Source organism: Oncorhynchus masou, chromosome 32 (genome assembly GCF_036934945.1).
Source record: "Oncorhynchus masou masou isolate Uvic2021 chromosome 32, UVic_Omas_1.1, whole genome shotgun sequence".
Taxonomy (NCBI): Eukaryota; Metazoa; Chordata; class Actinopteri; order Salmoniformes; family Salmonidae; genus Oncorhynchus; species Oncorhynchus masou.
This window is the reverse complement of record NC_088243.1, coordinates 72,728,759-72,747,348: the sequence shown is the minus strand read 5'-3', so window position 1 is coordinate 72,747,348 and position 18,590 is coordinate 72,728,759. Positions and strand designations below refer to the sequence as shown.

The 18,590-nt window shown below is 42.2% G+C and overlaps 1 protein-coding gene across 1 annotated transcript in view; it reads right to left on the bottom strand.

Moving 5' to 3' along the window:
- Window positions 1-12,781, bottom strand: part of LOC135526554 (ecto-NOX disulfide-thiol exchanger 2-like) — an 83,248-nt gene extending 70,467 nt beyond the window's left edge. Inside the window, exons 1-2 of the mRNA XM_064955043.1 lie at window positions 12,581-12,781; window positions 7,594-7,827 (exon numbers count right to left, since the gene is read on the bottom strand). Of these exons, the coding sequence (XP_064811115.1) occupies window positions 7,594-7,827; window positions 12,581-12,770 (424 nt within the window). The 5' untranslated portion in view covers window positions 12,771-12,781. The remainder of the gene's footprint in view (window positions 1-7,593; window positions 7,828-12,580) is intronic.
- Window positions 12,782-18,590: the final 5,809 nt, after the last annotated feature.

Sequence of the window (18,590 nt, the reverse complement as noted above, 5' to 3'; positions counted from 1 at the left end):
GTGGTGTCCGATGGTACTTTTTGGAACCTGGTGACCCCAAGGTGCCTCCAAGGCTTGCAATTCTTTCACAGTGATTCTTGGGGATTTTGTTGTTTCTCTCACTATCCTCCTCCCTATCCTGGGGGCAAAATGCATTTGCGTCCTTTACCCGTAAGGTTTTCAACTGTTCCATATTATTATTATTTTTTAAAGAATTGCCCTGACAGTGCTCGGTGGTGTATTCAATTGTTTGTGGATCTTCTTGTAGCCATTACCAAATGTTTTGAAGTTCTACAACCATCTGTCTCTTTTGAACAGCCAGTTATTTTGTTTTCTTCATGGTGTTGGATGATAAAGGGATATTGCATGTGTGTTACCTCATTTTTATACCCTAGTGAAACAGGAAGTGATGTAATGGTTCAACATAGTTCCTTAAGACTTAGCTAAACTTAAAATAAGTGGAATTTAACTCCTTGTTTAATTTTGGTAGATATTGTTTACAATAATCTTTAAGGGTGCCATTACTTGGGGCTGCAGGTAGCCTAGTGGTTAGAGTGTAACCGAAAAGTTGCCAGATCAAATCCCCGAGCCGACAAGGTATAAATCTGTTGTTCTGCCACTGAACAGGGCAGTTAACCCACTGTTCCTAGGCCATCACTGAAAATAAGAATTTGTTCTTAACTGACTTGCCTAGTAAAATAAAATTGTGAAACCTTGATTTGGAGGACAATTATTTTTAATTAAATCAATACATGATTTTGGTGGGTTCCATTGAAATGTTAATAAAGTACAGTATTTCTCACATGTTGGTATTTTTAGTTTATCTCTATAAATATATTGTTTATATTTTTTTAAGTATTGTTTGTGCATTGCCAGTCAGGGGTGCCAGTAATTTTTAACAATTATTATTATTTTGTTCAGAAAACTTGGGGGGGGGGGGGTAAATCCGCAATGGGGAACTCTGATCTAGAGTTTAGGACAAATACACCACAAAGTGTTTTATGTTTGAGATACGTTAAATAAATAAATGAACAAAACAAGAAACATGAACAGTGCACCGACATGAAACAAGAACAATGAAGACTGGGCAAGAAACTAAAGGGAGTGACATATAAAGGGAAGGTAATCAAGGAGGTCATGGAGTCCAGGTGAGTGTCATTATGTGCGTAATGCTGGTGACAGGTGTGCGCCATTACGAGCAGCCTGGTGACCTCGAGGCCGGAGAGGGAGCACACATGACACATATGGGAATTGCTTTTTGGCTTACCGGCTAAAATATTGTTCAATATTAGCTAGCTAGCTAATCTAGCTGGCTTGCTATCAATGTATTTTTCATGCCGGATAGCCTTGCATATTTCAAGGGTAACAGGCTTTCTTATTAATTTTATAAAACAGATGACCTGCGTCTCCAAAACCTGTTCAGCTGTGTCTTTTATTATCTAACAGAACTAGGCTAGCTATTATTAATTTAGCTCGCTGTATGGACCTCATGTCCAAAGCCTGTTACACCCAATGCCATACGTTCATGGACACGTTATGAATGATCAAAGGTGTGTCACTTTAACATTCGGAGCAGCACTGGAGAAAATACATTTACAACGGAAGGACTCTTCTTTTTATGAAGGTTCCATTAACTAGAGACCAGTGAACGAATGGAAGCAATGTGACGATCATGTTTCAGGGAGATGGGAGGGAGGGGAAGGATTGGGAAGGGAGGGAGGGAAAGGGAGGGGAAAGAAGGAAGGGAGGGGAAGGGAGGGAGGGAAAGGGAGGGGAAGGTAGGGTAAAGGAGAGGAGGGGAAGGGAGGGAGGGGTTGGGAATGTGTGAGAGACTGAAAAGAAGACAGAGTGGAAGATAACGACACTGGGAGAGAAACAGATGGATAGAGAGTTGAGGTGTTTCTGATTCCCCCCCCGCCCACACACACATACACAGACAAACACATACACAGACAAACACACACAGACAGGTCTGTCAGATGATTTGCATGAATAATTCATCACTGCTTTCGATATTAAACTAAGCTGTCATAATGTGTCATAACCAGAGGTCCCTGAGGTGTTAGTCTATCTATAGAAAGATGTAGGTTTCCACGCTCTCCATAGTCCTCCCTACCAACTACAGGTCCATTATCAATACACACACAATATCTACACTTGTCAATTATTGACAATGACAAGGGCCCAATAGAATATCATATTCGGATAAAATTAGCGATATGCTGTGAGGCTGTGGCATCTGATAGACATCATTATCACTTACAATGTCCTATAATCCATCTATACAGCTAAGGAGTTAAGGGGCTTATCCAAATATATAATGCATCTATACAGCTAGCTAAGTGGCTTATCAAAATATATTATATGTATGTCTCTATTTCTAAAACTGATAGAGACATACCCCAAGCGACTTACAGCTGTAATCGCAGCAAAAGGTGGCGCTACAAAGTATTAACTTAAGGGGGCTGAATAATTTTGCACGCCCAATTTTTCAGTTTTTGATTTGTTAAAAAAGTTTGAAATATCCAATAAATGTCGTTCCACTTCATGATTGTTTCCCACTTGTTGTTGATTCTTCACAAAAAAAATACAGTTTTATATCTTTATGTTTGAAGCCTGAAATGTGGCAAAAAGTCGCAAAGTTCAAGGGGGCCGAATACTTTCGCAAGGCACTGTAGATGACATTCTAATATACTCCGCTACACGCGCCGAGCATGTGTCCCTGGTGCACAAGGTGCTTGGTCGACTGTTGGAGCATGACCTGTACGTTAAAGCTGAGAAATGTCTGTTCTTCCAACAGTCCGTCTCCTTCCTAGGGTACCACTTGTCCGAGTCAGGGGTGGAGATGGAGAATGACCGCATTTCAGTCGTGCGTAATTGGCTGACTCCAACCACGGTAAAGGAGGTGCAGCGGTTCTTAGGGTTTGCCAACTACTACCGGAGGTTTATCCGGGGCTTTGGTCAGGTAGCGGCTCCCATGACCTTTTTGCTGAAGGGGGGACCGGTGCGACTGCAGTGGTCAGCTGGGGTGGACAGGGCTTTTGGTCACCTGAAGGCTCTGTTTAACTCGGCTCCTGTGTTGGCTCATCCTGATTCCTCTTCCTCCTTAGCAGTCATAGTAGAGGTGGACTCGTCCGAGGCTGGGATAGGAGCTGTGCTGTCTCAGAGCTCGGGTATGCCACCAAAGCTCCACCCCTGTGCGTTCTTTTCGAAGAAGCTCAGCCAGGTGGAGCGAAACTATGATGTGGGGGACCGGAGGCTGTTGGCTGTTGTCAAGGCTCTGAAAACGTGGAGGCATTGGCTTGATGGGGCTAAACACCCTTTTCTCATTTGGACTGACCACCGCAATCTTAAATACATCCGGGCGGCGAGGAGAATGAATCCTTGCCAGGCAAGGTGGGCCATGCTTTCACCCGTTTTGTGTTCACTCTATCCTACAGACCGGTTCCCAGGACGCTAAGGCAGACGCACTGTCCCAGATGTATGACACAGAGGAGCGGTCCACGGATCCCACTCCCATACTTCCGGCATCTTGCCTGGTGGCACCTGTGGTATGGGAGGTTGACACGGACATCGAGCGGGCGTTACGTACGGAGCCCACACCTACCCAGTGTCCAATTAGACGTCTGTACGTTCCGTCTGATGTTCGTGATCGATTGATCTGTTGACCCTCCTCTGGTCATCCTGGCATCGGTCGGACAGTGCGCTGTCTTAGTGGGAAGTACTGGTGGCCCACTTTAGCTAAGGATGTGAGGGTGTAAGTTTCCTCCTGCTCGGTGTGCACCCAGTGCAAGGCACCTAGACACTTTCTAAGAGGGAAATTACAACCCCTACCCATTGCACAACGGCCGTGGTCACACCTATCGGTGGATTTCGTGACAGATCTTCCTCCGTCACAAGGAAACACCAGGATTCTGGTTGTTGTGGATCGGTTTTCTAAGTCCTGCAGTCTCATTCCTTTGCCCGGTCTCCCTATGGCCCTACAGACTGCGGAGGCCCTGTTTACACAAGCCTTCCGGCACTACGGGGTGCCTGAGGATATAGTGTCTGATCGGGATCGCCAGTTCACATCAAGGGTCTGGAGGGCGTTCATTGAACATCTGGGGGTCTCGGTCAGCCTAACCTCAGGGTTTCACCCCTAAAGTAATGGGCAGGTGGAGAGAGTTGGGTAGGTTACTGCGAATGTGTACCAGAATGTGGGTAGGTTACTGCGGTCTTATTGCCAGGACCGGCCGGGGAAGTGGGTGGCTTTCATCCCCTGGGCAGAGATGGCCCAGAACTCCCTCCGCCACTCCTCCACTAACTGTCTACGTTTCAGTGTGTACTAGGTTATCAGCCGGTCCTGGCACCGTGGCATCAGAGCCAGATCGAGGCACCTGCAGTGGATAAATGATTTAGGCGCTCGGATGAGACCTGGGACGCTGCCCATGTGCGCCTGCAACGGGCCATCAGGCGACAGAAGGCAAGCACGGACCGCCACCGCAGTGAGGCCCCAGTGTATGCACCGGGACACCAGGTCTGGCTCTTGACCGGAAACCTGCTCCTTCGCCTGTCCTGCCGGAAGCTGAGTCCGCGGTTTGTGGGGCCATTTAAAGTCCTGAGGAGAGTGAACAAGGTATGTTATGGGTTACAGCTTCCCCCTGATTATCGTATTAACCTCTCGTTCCATGTGTCTCCCCTCAGGCCGGTGGTGGCTGGTCCGCTCCAGCAGTCTGAGGTGCGGGAGGTTCCCCCGCCCCCTTTGGACATCGAGGGGGCCCAGGCGTATACTGTGCGAGCCATCATGGACTCAAGGCGTCGAGCGAGGGGCCTTAAGTACCTTGTGGAGTGGGAGGGGTACGGTCCGGAGGAGAGATTCTGGGTGTGGGTGGAGGACATCCTGGACCCTTCCTTACTGCAGGAATTTCGCCGTCTCCACCCAGATCGCCCTGCGAGGCCGGTGTCGGCGCGCTGTTGGAGCTGTGTGTCAGGAGGGGGGTACTGTCATGACTTCCGCCGAAGTTGGTGCCTCTCCTTGTTCGGGCAGCATTCGGCGGTCATCGTCACCGGCTTTCTAGCTGCCACCGATCTACGTTTCTTTTTCTATTTTGTTTTAGCTTGATTGAACACACCTGGTTCCCATTACGTTAATATTATTTTCCCTAATTAACCCTCTTGTCCCCAATATGTTTTGTGCATGTTTGTTCCTTGTTGAGTGTTAGACTGCTGTGTTATGGTGTGTTTTCCCTGCGTGGGATTTATGGTTGTTTCTTTTCGAGTAAAGTACGTGATTTTACTCAGCTATGTGTCCTGCACCTGACTCCGCCCTCACCGTTGCACACTGACACTTGACATAGGGGGCTAATCGGTTTATCAAAATATATAATGCATCTATACAGCTAAGTAGCTAAGCAGCTTATCAAAATATATAATGCATCTATACAGCTAGTGAGCTAAGTGGCTTATCAAAATATATTATTAATCTCTACAGCTAGGGAGCTAATTGGTTTATCAAAATATATAATGCATGTATAATTCTAGGGAGCTAAGCGGTTTATCAAAATATATAATGCATCTATAATGCTAGGGAGCTAAGTGGCTTATCGAATGAACATACTTTGACAAGGTTCCAGAGATTTATAAGACCCACATACATTATTCATTGGTTGCACCTTCGTCACGTGGTTGCGTCGTTGCTATTGTTATCAACGTTCTACAGATACCGCAGCATATTGATGTCCGACTGATGGTTAATGCTGATTGGGGGATAATGACTGTTTAGTTAAAATTACACTTTTAGTGTCCTGGAAATACAACTTTGCCATCATTATGATGTCATCAATTTTACTTGAGAGAGTTGCCAATGTTGCCATGAGCTAGCAAAGTTAGTCAGAAATAGCTAGAAATGCTAACATTAGCTATCTACATTTTTGGTGCTGTCCCCACAATTTTAGTTAGCTAGCTAATATTATACTGAATTTAAAGTCAATCTGGCGCCATAAATATTTGCCTCGTTTTGAAATGTTATTGTTTCTAGGCAACAGTATGTAATGCACTGTTTCTAGGCAACAGTATGTAATGCACTTCAGACAAAATCTTAATCAACACCTATTAAGACTACATTAGTAGAATGTAGAATGCTCATCATGGCATCAGTCCTAAAACGAACATTCCAAACAATATTGTGATGAAATGTGCAACTCATGATATGTGTGCATACTAAAATACCAGGCTGCTGCCTGGGTGGCATCTCATATTGTAAGGACAGACGCTGGAAGACAAGAAGCAAGGCATGACGTGAGACGGAAGTCCAACGAGACAGCTGAGGCACCGCCGGTTCCACCGACAGCGGCACATGGACCGGAAGCCAGCCACAACAAAAAAATAAAAATATAGAATTCCTAATGCCTCATGGTGTCAGCATTCTGTAAGGACAGAGGCTGGGAGACGAGAAGCAAGTACAGAGAGTGAACATTTAATAAATAACTAACATAAAACAATCAAGGACAGCATCTGGACAGGGGAAACACAACGACAATAATGCTGACACAGGGAACAAACTGAGGAGCAGACAGATATAGAGGGGCAATCAACAAAGAGTCCAGGTGAGTCCATATTACGCAGATGCGTGTTATGGTGGTGACAGGTGTGTGTAATGATGGGCCACCTGGCACCCTCGAGCGCCAGAGAGGGGAGTGGGAGCAGGCGTGACACATATATCAGCTTCTCAGATAAACTGAATGTGGAGCAGCCACATTCATTACTAAGCCAGTTAATGGTAGTAATTTATTTAACTTTGTCTCCTCGGTAAGAAAAGCACCACTTATTTTTAAAATTAGGAATCCAATGTGCCATATGTTTATTTCTGTGTTTATGTAACTAGCTACTACTTTTTGGAAAATGTGTTGTAAAATTATGCTCTTCATAATAGTTCATAAATTAATAAATCAAATCAAATTTATCCTAGGAACGCGAAGCGAGGCGGCCATCTCTGTCGGCGCCGGAAGTTATAATAGAGAAATTGTCAAGGTGTTTGGGCTAAGATAGCAGCAAGATTACCTCTTTTTGCCTCACTTTTCTACTGGAATCCTCACATTCACAAATATTTAAGTACAAGTTGTGGGGATATTTATGTACTTCAGCAGATTATAGTAGTGAAGCCTGTGCTTAAACACAAATGCATGTGCATGTGCACACACACACACACACACACACACACACACACACACACACACACACACACACACACACACACACACACACACACACACACACACACACACACACACACACACACACACACACACACACACACACACACACACACACACACACACAGAGCAGATGGGGCTTTTGAGTCTACAGCTTCTTTAAACCCAGAGACAGATTCATACTCAGACGGATAGAGAACATCAAGCTCTGCAGTGTGTTAAGGAGATTTGTCAACCAAACTAAATCAGAGGAGGACCACTGTGATAGACCAAGAAGTAGGGTTAGTTAGTATTTGGGTATTGTGTTTCTTTGTTTGAGAGTCTGTCTCTGTATTGTTTCTGTCTGAGTACTGCGTGAATCTGTGTGTACTCCGGGAATCTGTGTGTACTGAATGTGTGTATGCCCTGGGAAATTGAGCCCCACCTTTGATCTTGTCGCCCAGCTGGCTACACTCGTGGTCTGAGTAATGGACGATGGGTGGAGGGGAGGGGGGTCTGAAACGGTCCTCCTCCATCCTCCTGCGGTGTCTCTCCTCTCTGGCATACAGGCGCTGACGACACTCCCACTCATACAAGTCGTCTCTGGCCTGGGCAAAGTCCACATGGAGCCGCCCTGTGTCCTTCTTGTCTGTACTGGAGCCCAGACGCATACGGTAGCCTGGAGGGAGAGGACAGGGGGTTGAGGGGGGAGAGAGAGGGGGGAGAGACAGGGGGGAGAGAGAGAGGGAGGGGGGAGAGAGAGAGGATGGGGAGAGAGAAAGAGGAGGGGGAGAGAGAGAGGAGGGAGAGAGAGAGAGAGAGAGAGAGAGATGAGAGAGAGAAGGGGAGAGAGGAGAGAGAGAGAGAGAGAGATGAGAGGGAGAGAGAGAGGAGGGGGAGAAAGTGACATTTCTGCTAAACGTGCAGGTGCAGGGCGATAAAGCGCCGTAAATACCCACAAACCACTTTCTATCAGACACCTGCATCTCACTCCTGATTCCTGGCATCCTCCATTTGGGTTGAAACTATCTGTCCATCCATCGCTCCCCATCCCTCTGAGGCTCTCCTCTTTTTAATCTGTTGGTTCCTGTCACAGCTGCATCCCAGCTAAAGTAGCTTTGTGGGGTTAAAGTAAACACCTTTCTGTTCTCTAAACTAATTCATAGAGAAGACTTGGAGACTAATTGGTCCTCTTGTGACAACCAAGAAAACACATCTCTCTCTCACTCTCATTCTCTCTCTCCCTCTCTGCTTCCCACTCTCTCTCGCTCTCTCTTTCTGTCATCTCTCTTAGATATAGTCTAATAGAGGGTCTAATAGTTGGAGTCTAATATCTGGAGTCTAATATATGGTACAATAGAGGGAGTCTAATAGAGGGAGTCTAATAGATGCAGTCTAATAGAGGGAGTCTAATAGCTGGAGTCTAATAGCTGGAGTCTAATAGCTGGAGTCTAATAGCTGGAATCTAATAGCTGGAATCTAATAGCTGGAATCTAATAGATGGAGTCTAATAGATGGAGTCTAATAGAGGGAGTCTAGTAGAGGGAGTCTAGTAGCTGGAGGCGAATAGATGGAGGTGAATAAGAGGGAGTCTAATAGAGGGAGTCTAATAGAGGGAGTCAAATAGAGGGAGTCTAATAGAGGGAGTCTAATAGAGGGAGTCGAATAGAGAGACTCTAATAGAGGGGGTCTAATAAATGGAGTCTAATAGATGGAGTCCTATAGCTGGAATCTAATAGCAGGAGTCTAATAGAGGGAGTCTAATAGCTGGAGCATAATAGCTGAAGTCTAATAGCTGGAGTCTAGTAGATGGAGTCTAACAGCTGGAGTTTAATAGCTGGAGTCAAATAGCTGGAGTCAAATAGCTGGAGTCGAAAAGAGGGAGTCTAATAACTGGAGTCTAATAGATGGAGTCTAGTAGATGGAGTCTAATAGCTGGAGTCTAATAGCTGGAGTCTAATAGCTGGAATCTAATAGATGGAGTCGAATAGAGGGAGTCGAATAGCTGGAGTCTAATAGATGGAGTCTAATAGCTGGAGTCTAATAGATGGAGTCTAATGGCTGGAGTCTAATAGATGGAGTCGAATAGAGGGACTCTAATAGAGGGGGTCTAATGAATGGAGTCTAATAGATGGAGTCTAATAGCTGGAATCTAATAGCAGGAGTCTAATAGAGGGAGTCTAATAGCAGGAGTCTAATGGCTGGAGTCTAATAGCTGGAGTATAATAGATGGAGTCTAATAGAGGGAGTCTAATAGAGGGAGTCTAATAGAGGGAGTCTAATAGAGGGAGTCTAATAGAGGGAGTCTAATAGAGGGAGTCTAATAGCTGGAGTATAATAGATGGAGTCTAATAGAGGGAGTTTAATAGAGGGAGTCTAGTAGATGGAGTCTAATAGCTGGGGGCGAATAGATGGAGGCGAATAGAGGGAGTCTAATAGATGGAGTCTAATAGAGGGAGTCTAATAGATGGAGTCTAATAGATGGAGTCTAATAGATGGAGTCTTATAGCTGGAGTCTTATAGCTGGAGTCTAATAGATGGGAGTCTAATAGAGGGAGTCTAATAACTGGAGTCTAATAGAGGGAGTTTAATAGAGGGAGTCTCACAGCTGGAGTCTAATAGCTGGAGTCTAATAGATGGAGTCTAATAGCTGGAGTCTAATAGCTGGAGTCTAATAGCTGGAATCTAATAGATGGAGTCGAATAGAGGGAGTCGAATAGCTGGAGTCTAATAGATGGAGTCTAATAGCTGGAGTCTAATAGATGGAGTCGAATAGAGGGACTCTAATAGAGGGGGTCTAATAAATGGAGTCTAATAGATGGAGTCTAATAGCTGGAATCTAATAGCAGGAGTCTAATAGAGGGAGTCTAATAGCAGGAGTCTAATAGCGGGAGTCTAATAGCTGGAGTATAATAGATGGAGTCTAATAGAGGGAATCTAGTAGATGGAGTCTAATAGCTGGAGGCGAATAGATGGAGGCGAATAGAGGGAGTCTAATAGAGGGAGTCTAATAGAGGGAGTCTAATAGATGGAGTCTAATAGCTGGAGTCTAATAGATGGAGTCTAATAGCTGGAGTCTAATAGCTGGAGTCTAATAGAGGGAGTCTAATAACTGGAGTCTAATAGATGGAGTCTAATAGAGGGAGTCTAATAGAGGGAGTTTAATAGAGGGAGTCTCACAGCTGGAGTCTAATAGCTGGAGTCTAATAGATGGAGTCTAATAGAGGGAGTCTAATAGCTGGAGTCTAATAGCTGGAGTCTAATAGCTGGAGTCTTATAGATGGAGTCTAATAGAGGGAGTCTAATAGAGGGAGTTTAATAGAGGGAGTCTAGTAGATGGAGTCTAATAGCTGGGGGCGAATAGATGGAGGCGAATAGAGGGAGTCTAATAGATGGAGTCTAATAGAGGGAGTCTAATAGAGGGAGTCTAATAGATGGAGTCTAATAGATGGAGTCTAATAGATGGAGTCTAATAGAGGGAGTTTAATAGAGGGAGTCTCACAGCTGGAGTCTAATAGCTGGAGTCTAATAGATGGAGTCTAATAGAGGGAGTCTAATAGAGGGAGTTTAATAGCTGGAGTCTTATAGCTGGAGTCTAATAGATGGGAGTCTAATAGAGGGAGTCTAATAACTGGAGTCTAATAGATGGAGTCTAATAGAGGGAGTTTGATAGAGGGAGTCTCACAGCTGGAGTCTAATAGCTGGAGTCTAATAGATGGAGTCTAATAGAGGGAGTCTAATAGAGGGAGTTTAATAGCTGGAGGCTTATAGATGGAGTCTAATAGAGGGAGTCTAATAGAGGGAGTCTAATAGAGGGAGTCTAATAGCTTGAGTCTAGTAGATGGAGTCTAATAGAGGGAGTCTAATAGAGGGAGTTTAATAGCTGGAGTCTAATAGAGGGAGTCTAATAAATGGAGTCTAATATATGGAGTCCAATAGCTGAAGTCTAATAGAGGGAGTCTAATAGAGGGAGTCTAATACCTGGAGTCTAATGCATGGAGTCTAATAGATGGAGTCTAATAGATTAAGTCTAATAGAGGGAGTCTAATAGCTTTTGGAGTCTAATAGAGGGAGTCTAATAGATGGAGTCTAATAGAGGGAGTCTAATAGAGGGAGTCTAATAGAGGGCGTCTAATAGCTGTGGAGTCTAATAGATGGAGTGTAACAGCTGGAGTCTAATAAATGGAGTCTAATAAATGGAGTCTAATAGAGGGAGTCTAATAGCTGAAGTCTAATAGAGGGAGTCTAATACCTGGAGTCTAATGCATGGAGTCTTATAGATGGAGTCTAATAGATGGAGTCTAATAGAGGGAGTCTAATAGAGGGAGTCTAATAGCTGGAGTGTAACAGCTGTAGTCTAATAAATGGAGTGTAATAAATGGAGTCTAATAGATGGAGTCTAATAGAGGGAGTCTAATAGAGGGAGTCTAATAGCTGGAGTCTAATACATGGAGTCTAATAGATGGAGTCTAATACATGGAGTCTAATAGATGGAGTCTAATAAATGGAGTCTAATAAATGGAGTCTAATAGATGGAGTCTAATAGAGGGAGTCTAATAGCTGGAGTCTAATAGAGGGAGTCTAATAGCTGGAGTCTAATACATGGAGTCTAATAGATGGAGTCTAATAAATGGAGTCTAATACATGGAGTCTAATAGATGGAGTCTAATAGAGGGAGTCTAATAGCTGGAGTCTAATAGAGGGAGTCTAATAGCTGGAGTCTAATACATGGAGTCTAATAGATGGAGTCTAATAAATGGAGTCTAATAGATGGAGTCTAATATCTGAAGTCTAATAGATGGAGTCTAACAGAGGGAGTGTAATAGATGGAGTGTAACAGCTGGAGTCTAATAGATGGAGTCTAAAAGAGGGAGTCTAATAGAGGGAGTCTAATAACTGACGTCTCATTTTTTGTATTCCTTTTTATTTTTTTACCTTTATTTAACTAGGCACCTGTAGTTGTCTCATCATTGATCAACATAGTTAAGGTCTCTGACTGAAGAGAGAAGACATTTATTCCACAACACCTCTAGTGGTCTCATCATTGATCAACATAGTTAAGGTCTCTGACTGAAGAGAGAAGACATTTATTCCACAACACCTCTAGTGGTCTCATCACTGATCAACATAGTTAAGGTCTCTGACTGAAGAGAGAAGACATTTATTCCACAACACCTCTAGTGGTCTCATCATTGATCAACATAGTTAAGGTCTCTGACTGAAGAGGGAGGACATTTATTCCACAACACCTCTTGTTGTCTCCTCATTGACTGACATAGTTAAGGTGTCTGGCTGGAGACTGGGGCCATTTATTCCACAACAGCTCTTGTTGTCTCCTCATTGATCAACATAGTTAAGGTCTGTGACTGAAGAGGGAGGACATTTATTCCACAATACAGCTTGAAGTTTAATAGAAAACTTAAGAAATGTACCAGACAGGAAGAGGGCTCTGTCCACAGTGAACTCTTCGACAAATCGGATATGGCAGAAGTTCTTCTTGCTCTTTCGAATTGCGATGATCTCCCCCAACTGGCCAAATACCTCCACAATGAGGGCCTCGTTAGCGTTCTCTGGCAGACCACCCACAAACACAGTCTTACAGCCGGGAGGGCGCTCCCTCATGGCCGGAAAGGGAAGGTCTAAGCAACATGAAGAGAGAAAAGAAGGAGATTTATTTAATTGGATGTATGAACACATTCAGGTCTGTACAAGGAAAGGAGAGAGGTAAATACATAGAACCCACAATACACTATTAATACTCTGCTTTAGCTAGCTCAAACAGCTTATTGCTGTCATTAGCTAATTAGTTTATGGCCGGTTAGCTAGCTAGCCTAATAGACTGTATCTAACTGATGATATCTACACACGCTGTTTCCCCTTTCAATCAAAAACAATGCTTGAAAGGTCCAAGTTGTTAAACACAGTTATATTTAGATACCTACCCAGCTAGCACTTTTAATCCCTTGCAAGTTGTGGGGATGTACGTTTTTGGTATCCCATTGTATCTGGTAACAAAGCCATAAGTTTAGTGACTGGTAAAACGGAACGTTTTTTAAAAATGTTCTGAGAACAGAAGTGAACATTTGCAGGAGGTTTAATTAACATTCTGAGAACAGAAAATATACAGTGCCTTGCAAAAGTATTCGGCCCCCTTGAACTTTGCGACCTTTTGCCACATTTCAGGCTTCAAACATAAAGATATAAAACTGTATTTTTTTGTGAAGAATCAACAACAAGTGGGACACAATCATGAAGTGCAACGACATTTATTGGATATTTCAAACTTTTTTAACAAATCAAAAACTGAAAAATTGGGCGTGCAAAATTATTCAGCCCCCTTAAGTTAATACTTTGTAGCGCCACCTTTTGCTGTGATTACAGCTGTAAGTCGCTTGGGGTATGTCTCTATCAGTTTTGCACATCGAGAGACTGAAATTTTTCCCCATTCCTCCTTGCAAAACAGCTCGAGCTCAGTGAGGTTGGATGGAGAGCATTTGTGAACAGCAGTTTTCAGTTCTTTCCACAGATTCTCGATTGGATTCAGGTCTGGACTTTGACTTGGCCATTCTAACACCTGGATATGTTTATTTTTGAACCATTCCATTGTAGATTTTGCTTTATGTTTTGGATCATTGTCTTGTTGGAAGACAAATCTCTGTCCCAGTCTCAGGTCTTTTGCAGACTCCATCAGGTTTTCTTCCAGAATGGTCTTGTATTTGGCTCCATCCATCTTCCCATCAATTTTTACCACCTTCCCTGTCCCTGCTGAAGAAAAGCAGGCCCAAACCATGATGCTGCCACAACCATGTTTGACACTGGGGATAGGGTGTTCAGGGTGATGAGCTGTGTTGCTTTTACGCCAAACATAACGTTTTGCAATGTTGCCAAAAAGTTCAATTTTGGTTTCATCTGACCAGAGCACCTTCTTCCACATGTTTGGTGTGTCTCCCAGGTGGCTTGTGGCAAACTTTAAACGACACATTTTATGGATATCTTTAAGAAATGGATTTCTTCTTGCCACTCTTCCATAAAGGCCAGATTTGTGCAATATACGACTGATTGTTGTCCTATGGACAGAGTCTCCCACCTCAGCTGTAGATCTCTGCAGTTCATCCAGAGTGATCATGGGCCTCTTGGCTGCATCTCTGATCAACACACCTGAACACACGTAACAAGATAGAGGATAGAGAGAGTTTTGTTGACACTGAGAACGGAATGTATATGTTTTTAAATAACATTCTTATAACGTTCTCTGAACGTTATTAATGTTTTTTTGTTTTTTATGGCGAGTTTTCTTAATATTCTGAAAAATTAAATGAGGAAACCTGAAGAAAACGTTATACTGAAGTACTTAAATTCCCACAGAAGAATGTTTTTTCTTAGTGTTCTTTGAACTATTTGAGAACATTCCTAATGTCAAACCAGTTGGTGAACATTCCTAGAACATAACCAAAAATTGTACTTAAATGTAACCATGTTTGAACTTTTAAGAAATGTTCTTTTAAAGTAATGAAATAACAATAACATTATTGTTATTATTTTGTCATCTTCAATGTGCTGAGAATGTTCCAAAGCCAACCAACTATCCTGCACCATTCCCAGAACGTTGTGGGAACGTTGTATGCAAAATAACTACAGGACAACCATGCTCTCACCAAGGTCTAAGAAACATATGGTTCTCAGAACATTACGTGCTAGCTGGGAAGCAAACCAGCCATGTTAAACAATGGAAGAGGCTTGCTAGCTAAGGTCAGCTTCATAAATGTTATTGTAAGTTGAGCCACTTTTAAAATTCAGCATCACTATGTCAAGAGAAATATAGTATTGTTTCTCACAAACATATCTACATACAGTACCAGTCAAAAGTTTCGGCACACCTACACATTCAAGTGTTATTTATTTTTACTATTTTCTACATTATAGAATAACAGAGAAGACATCAAAACTGTGAAATAACACACATGGAATCATGTAGGATCCAAAGAAGTGTTACACAAATCAAAATATATTTTGAGATTCTTCAAAGTAGCCACCCTTTGCCTTGATGATAATTTTGCATTTTCATTCTGTAAATTTTGGTGAGTTTGGACATTTACAAGTGAATGTGAAGGAGAGACATTGTGCAAATGAACAAAGTTTGGACGCATGCTTGTCTGAATGAAGAACAGTACTGGCTATGTAGCAGCACATGTACACGCCATGTCTGTGTGGAGTCAGGAGTTACCACACTCTTCCCTTCTTGAAAACACACAACAACAAAAATATATATACATATACACACACTACTGTTCAAAAGTTTGGGGTCACTTATAAATGTCCTTGTTTTTGAAAGAAAAGCACATGATGTGTGGACTACATGTACAAGCTAGTCCAATGAGCTTCCAATTTCCGGTACGTTGAAACACATGCATACCCATGGAGGAGACATTACTATAATTTTTTATCAAATTTGTCAAAACTAGTAAATATCGTGCAATGAGCTTGAAAGTTACGCAAAGCTCTGATGAGAAAAACGATTAATTCATAAATACCTGTTCCTTCTTGAAAACACTTTAAAAAAAAAAAAAAATATATATATATATATATATATATATATATATTTTTTTTAAGTGTTTTTAAAGTGTTTTTTTTATATATATATACACACTACCCTTTAAGTTTGGGGTCACTTAGAAATGTCCTTGGTTCTGAAAGAAAAGCAATTTATTTGTCCATTAAAATAACATCAAATTCATCAGAAATACAGTGTAGACATTGTTAATGTTTTTTAATGATGAATTAGCCTTTTAAAATGATAAACCTGGATTAGCTAACGCTACGTACCATTAGAACACAGGAGTGATGTTTGCTGATAATGGGCCTCTGTACACCTATATACTAGATATTCCATTTTTAAAAATCGTCCGTTTTCAGCTACAAAATTTACTTAGGTAGCCTGGGTTTCACTGTTTGTTTGTGGTGACTGTCTATGTCTAGTTGCTTGTGTCAGCACAGTTCTCATTATAGCTTCACGGTCGTTATTCGTTTTGTGTTCAGTGCTTTCTTTAATTAAAAAATCATCATGAACACATACCACGCTGCATTTTGGTCCACTCCTTACGATGATCGTGGCAAGAGAATTATTTATTTTATCTTTTATTTCTTTCGTCACATTCCCAGTGGATCAGAAGATTACATACACTCAATTAGTATTTGGTAGCATTGCCTTTAAATGGTTTAACTTGGGTCAAACTTGTCAGGTAGCCTTCCACAAGCTTCCCACGTTAAATTGGGTGAATTTTGGCCCATTCCTCCTGACAGAGCTGGTGTAACTGAGTCAGACCAGGACTCAAAGCCAACACCTCATTTGGCCGCCTTTCCTTCCAGTTCTCTGCTGCCAGTGACTGGAATGAATTGTAAAAATCGCTGAAGTTCGAGACTTTTATTTCCCTCACCAACTTTAAACATCAACTATCTGAGCAGCTAACTGATCGCTGCAGCAATACATAGTCCATCTGTAAATAGCCCACTCAATCTACCTACCCCGTACTGTATTTATTTTATTTACTTTTCTGCTCTTCTGCACACCAGTATCTCTACTTGCACATCATCGTCTGCTCATGTATCACTCCAGTGTAAAACTGCTAAATTGTAATTATTCACTCCTATGGCCTATTTATTGTCTACCTCCTCATGCCTTTTGCACACACTGTATATAGACTTTCTTTTTTCTACTGTGTCATTGACTTGTTTATTGTGTTATTGGCTTGTTTATTGTTTACTCCATGTGTAACTCTGTGTTGTTGTCTGTGCCACACTGCTTTGCTTTATCTTGGTCAGGTCGCAGTTGCAAATGAGAACTTGCTCTCAACTAGCCTACCTGGTTAAATAAAGGTGAAATAAAAAATAAAAAAAGTTTGTTGGCCTCCTTGCTTGAACATGCTTTTTCAGTTCTGCCCACAAATGTTCTATGGGATTGAGGTCAGGGCTTTGTGATGGCCACTCCAACACCTTGACTTGGTTGTCCTTAAGCCATTTTTCCACAACTTTGGAAGTATGCTTGGGGTCATTGTCAGTTTTGAAGACCCATTTGCGACCCCGCTTCAACTTCCTGACTGATGTTTTGAGATGTTGCTTCAATATATCCACATAATTGTCCTACCGCATGATGCCATCTATTTTGTGAAGTGCACCAGTCCCTCCTGCATCACAGCACCCCCACAACATGATAATGCCACCCCCGTACTTCACAGTTGGGATGGTTTTCTTCGGCTTGCAAGCCTCCCCCTTTTTCTTCTAAGCATAACGATGGTCATTATGGCCAAACAGTTCTATTTTTGTTTCATCAGACCAGAGGATATTTCTCCAAAAAGTATGATCTTTGTCCCCATGTGCATTTGCAAACTGTATTCTGTATTTTTTATTACGGTTTTGGAGCAGTGGCTTCTTCCTTGCTGAGCAGCCTTTCAGGTTATGTCGATATAGGACTCATTTTACTGTGAATATAGATACTTTTGTACCCATTTCCTCCAACGTCTTCATAAGGTCCTTTGCTGTTGATCTGGGATTGATTTGTACTTTTCACACCAAGGTACGTTCATCTCTAGGATACAGAATGCGTCTCCTTCCTGAGCGGTATGACGGCTGTGTGGTCCCATGGTGTTTATACTTGCGTACTATTGTTTGTACAGATGAATGTGGTACCTTCAGGTGTTTGAAAATTGCTCCCAAGGATGAACCAGATTTGTGGAGGTCTACACATTTTTTTCTGAGGTCTTGGCTGATTTCTTTAGATTTTTCCATAATGTCAAGCAAAGAGGCACTATGTTTGAAGGTATGCCTTGAAATATATCCACAGGTACACCTCCAATTGACTCAAATGATGTCAAATATCCTATCAGAAGCTTCTAAAGCCATGACATTTTCTGGAATTTTCCAAGCTGTTTAAAGACACAGTCAACTATGTATGTATGTAAACTTCTGATCCACTGGAATTGTGATGCAGTGAATTATAAGTGAAATAATCTGTCTGTAAACAAATGTTGGAAAAATGACTTGTGTCATGCACAAAGTAGTCCTATCCGACTTGCCTAAAAATATAGTTTGTTAACAAGAAATTTGTGGAGTGGTTGATAAACAAGTTTTAATGACTCCAACCTAAGTGTATGTAAACTTCTGACTTCAACTGTATATATATTTTATTTTGTATATTTTTTTGTATTTTTAATTTTTAAAGTTTTTTCAAGAAGGAACAGGTTTTTATCCATGAATTAATCAATTCTCATCAGAGCTTTGCGTAGCTTTCAAACTCAGTGCCCGATATTTACTAGTTTTTGACACATTTGATAAGAATTATAGCAACGTCTCCTCCCTGGGTATGCATGTGTGCCAACGCACCAGAATTTGGAAGCTCTTTGGACTAGCTTGTGCATGTAGTCCATACACCATAGCCTACTTTACAAT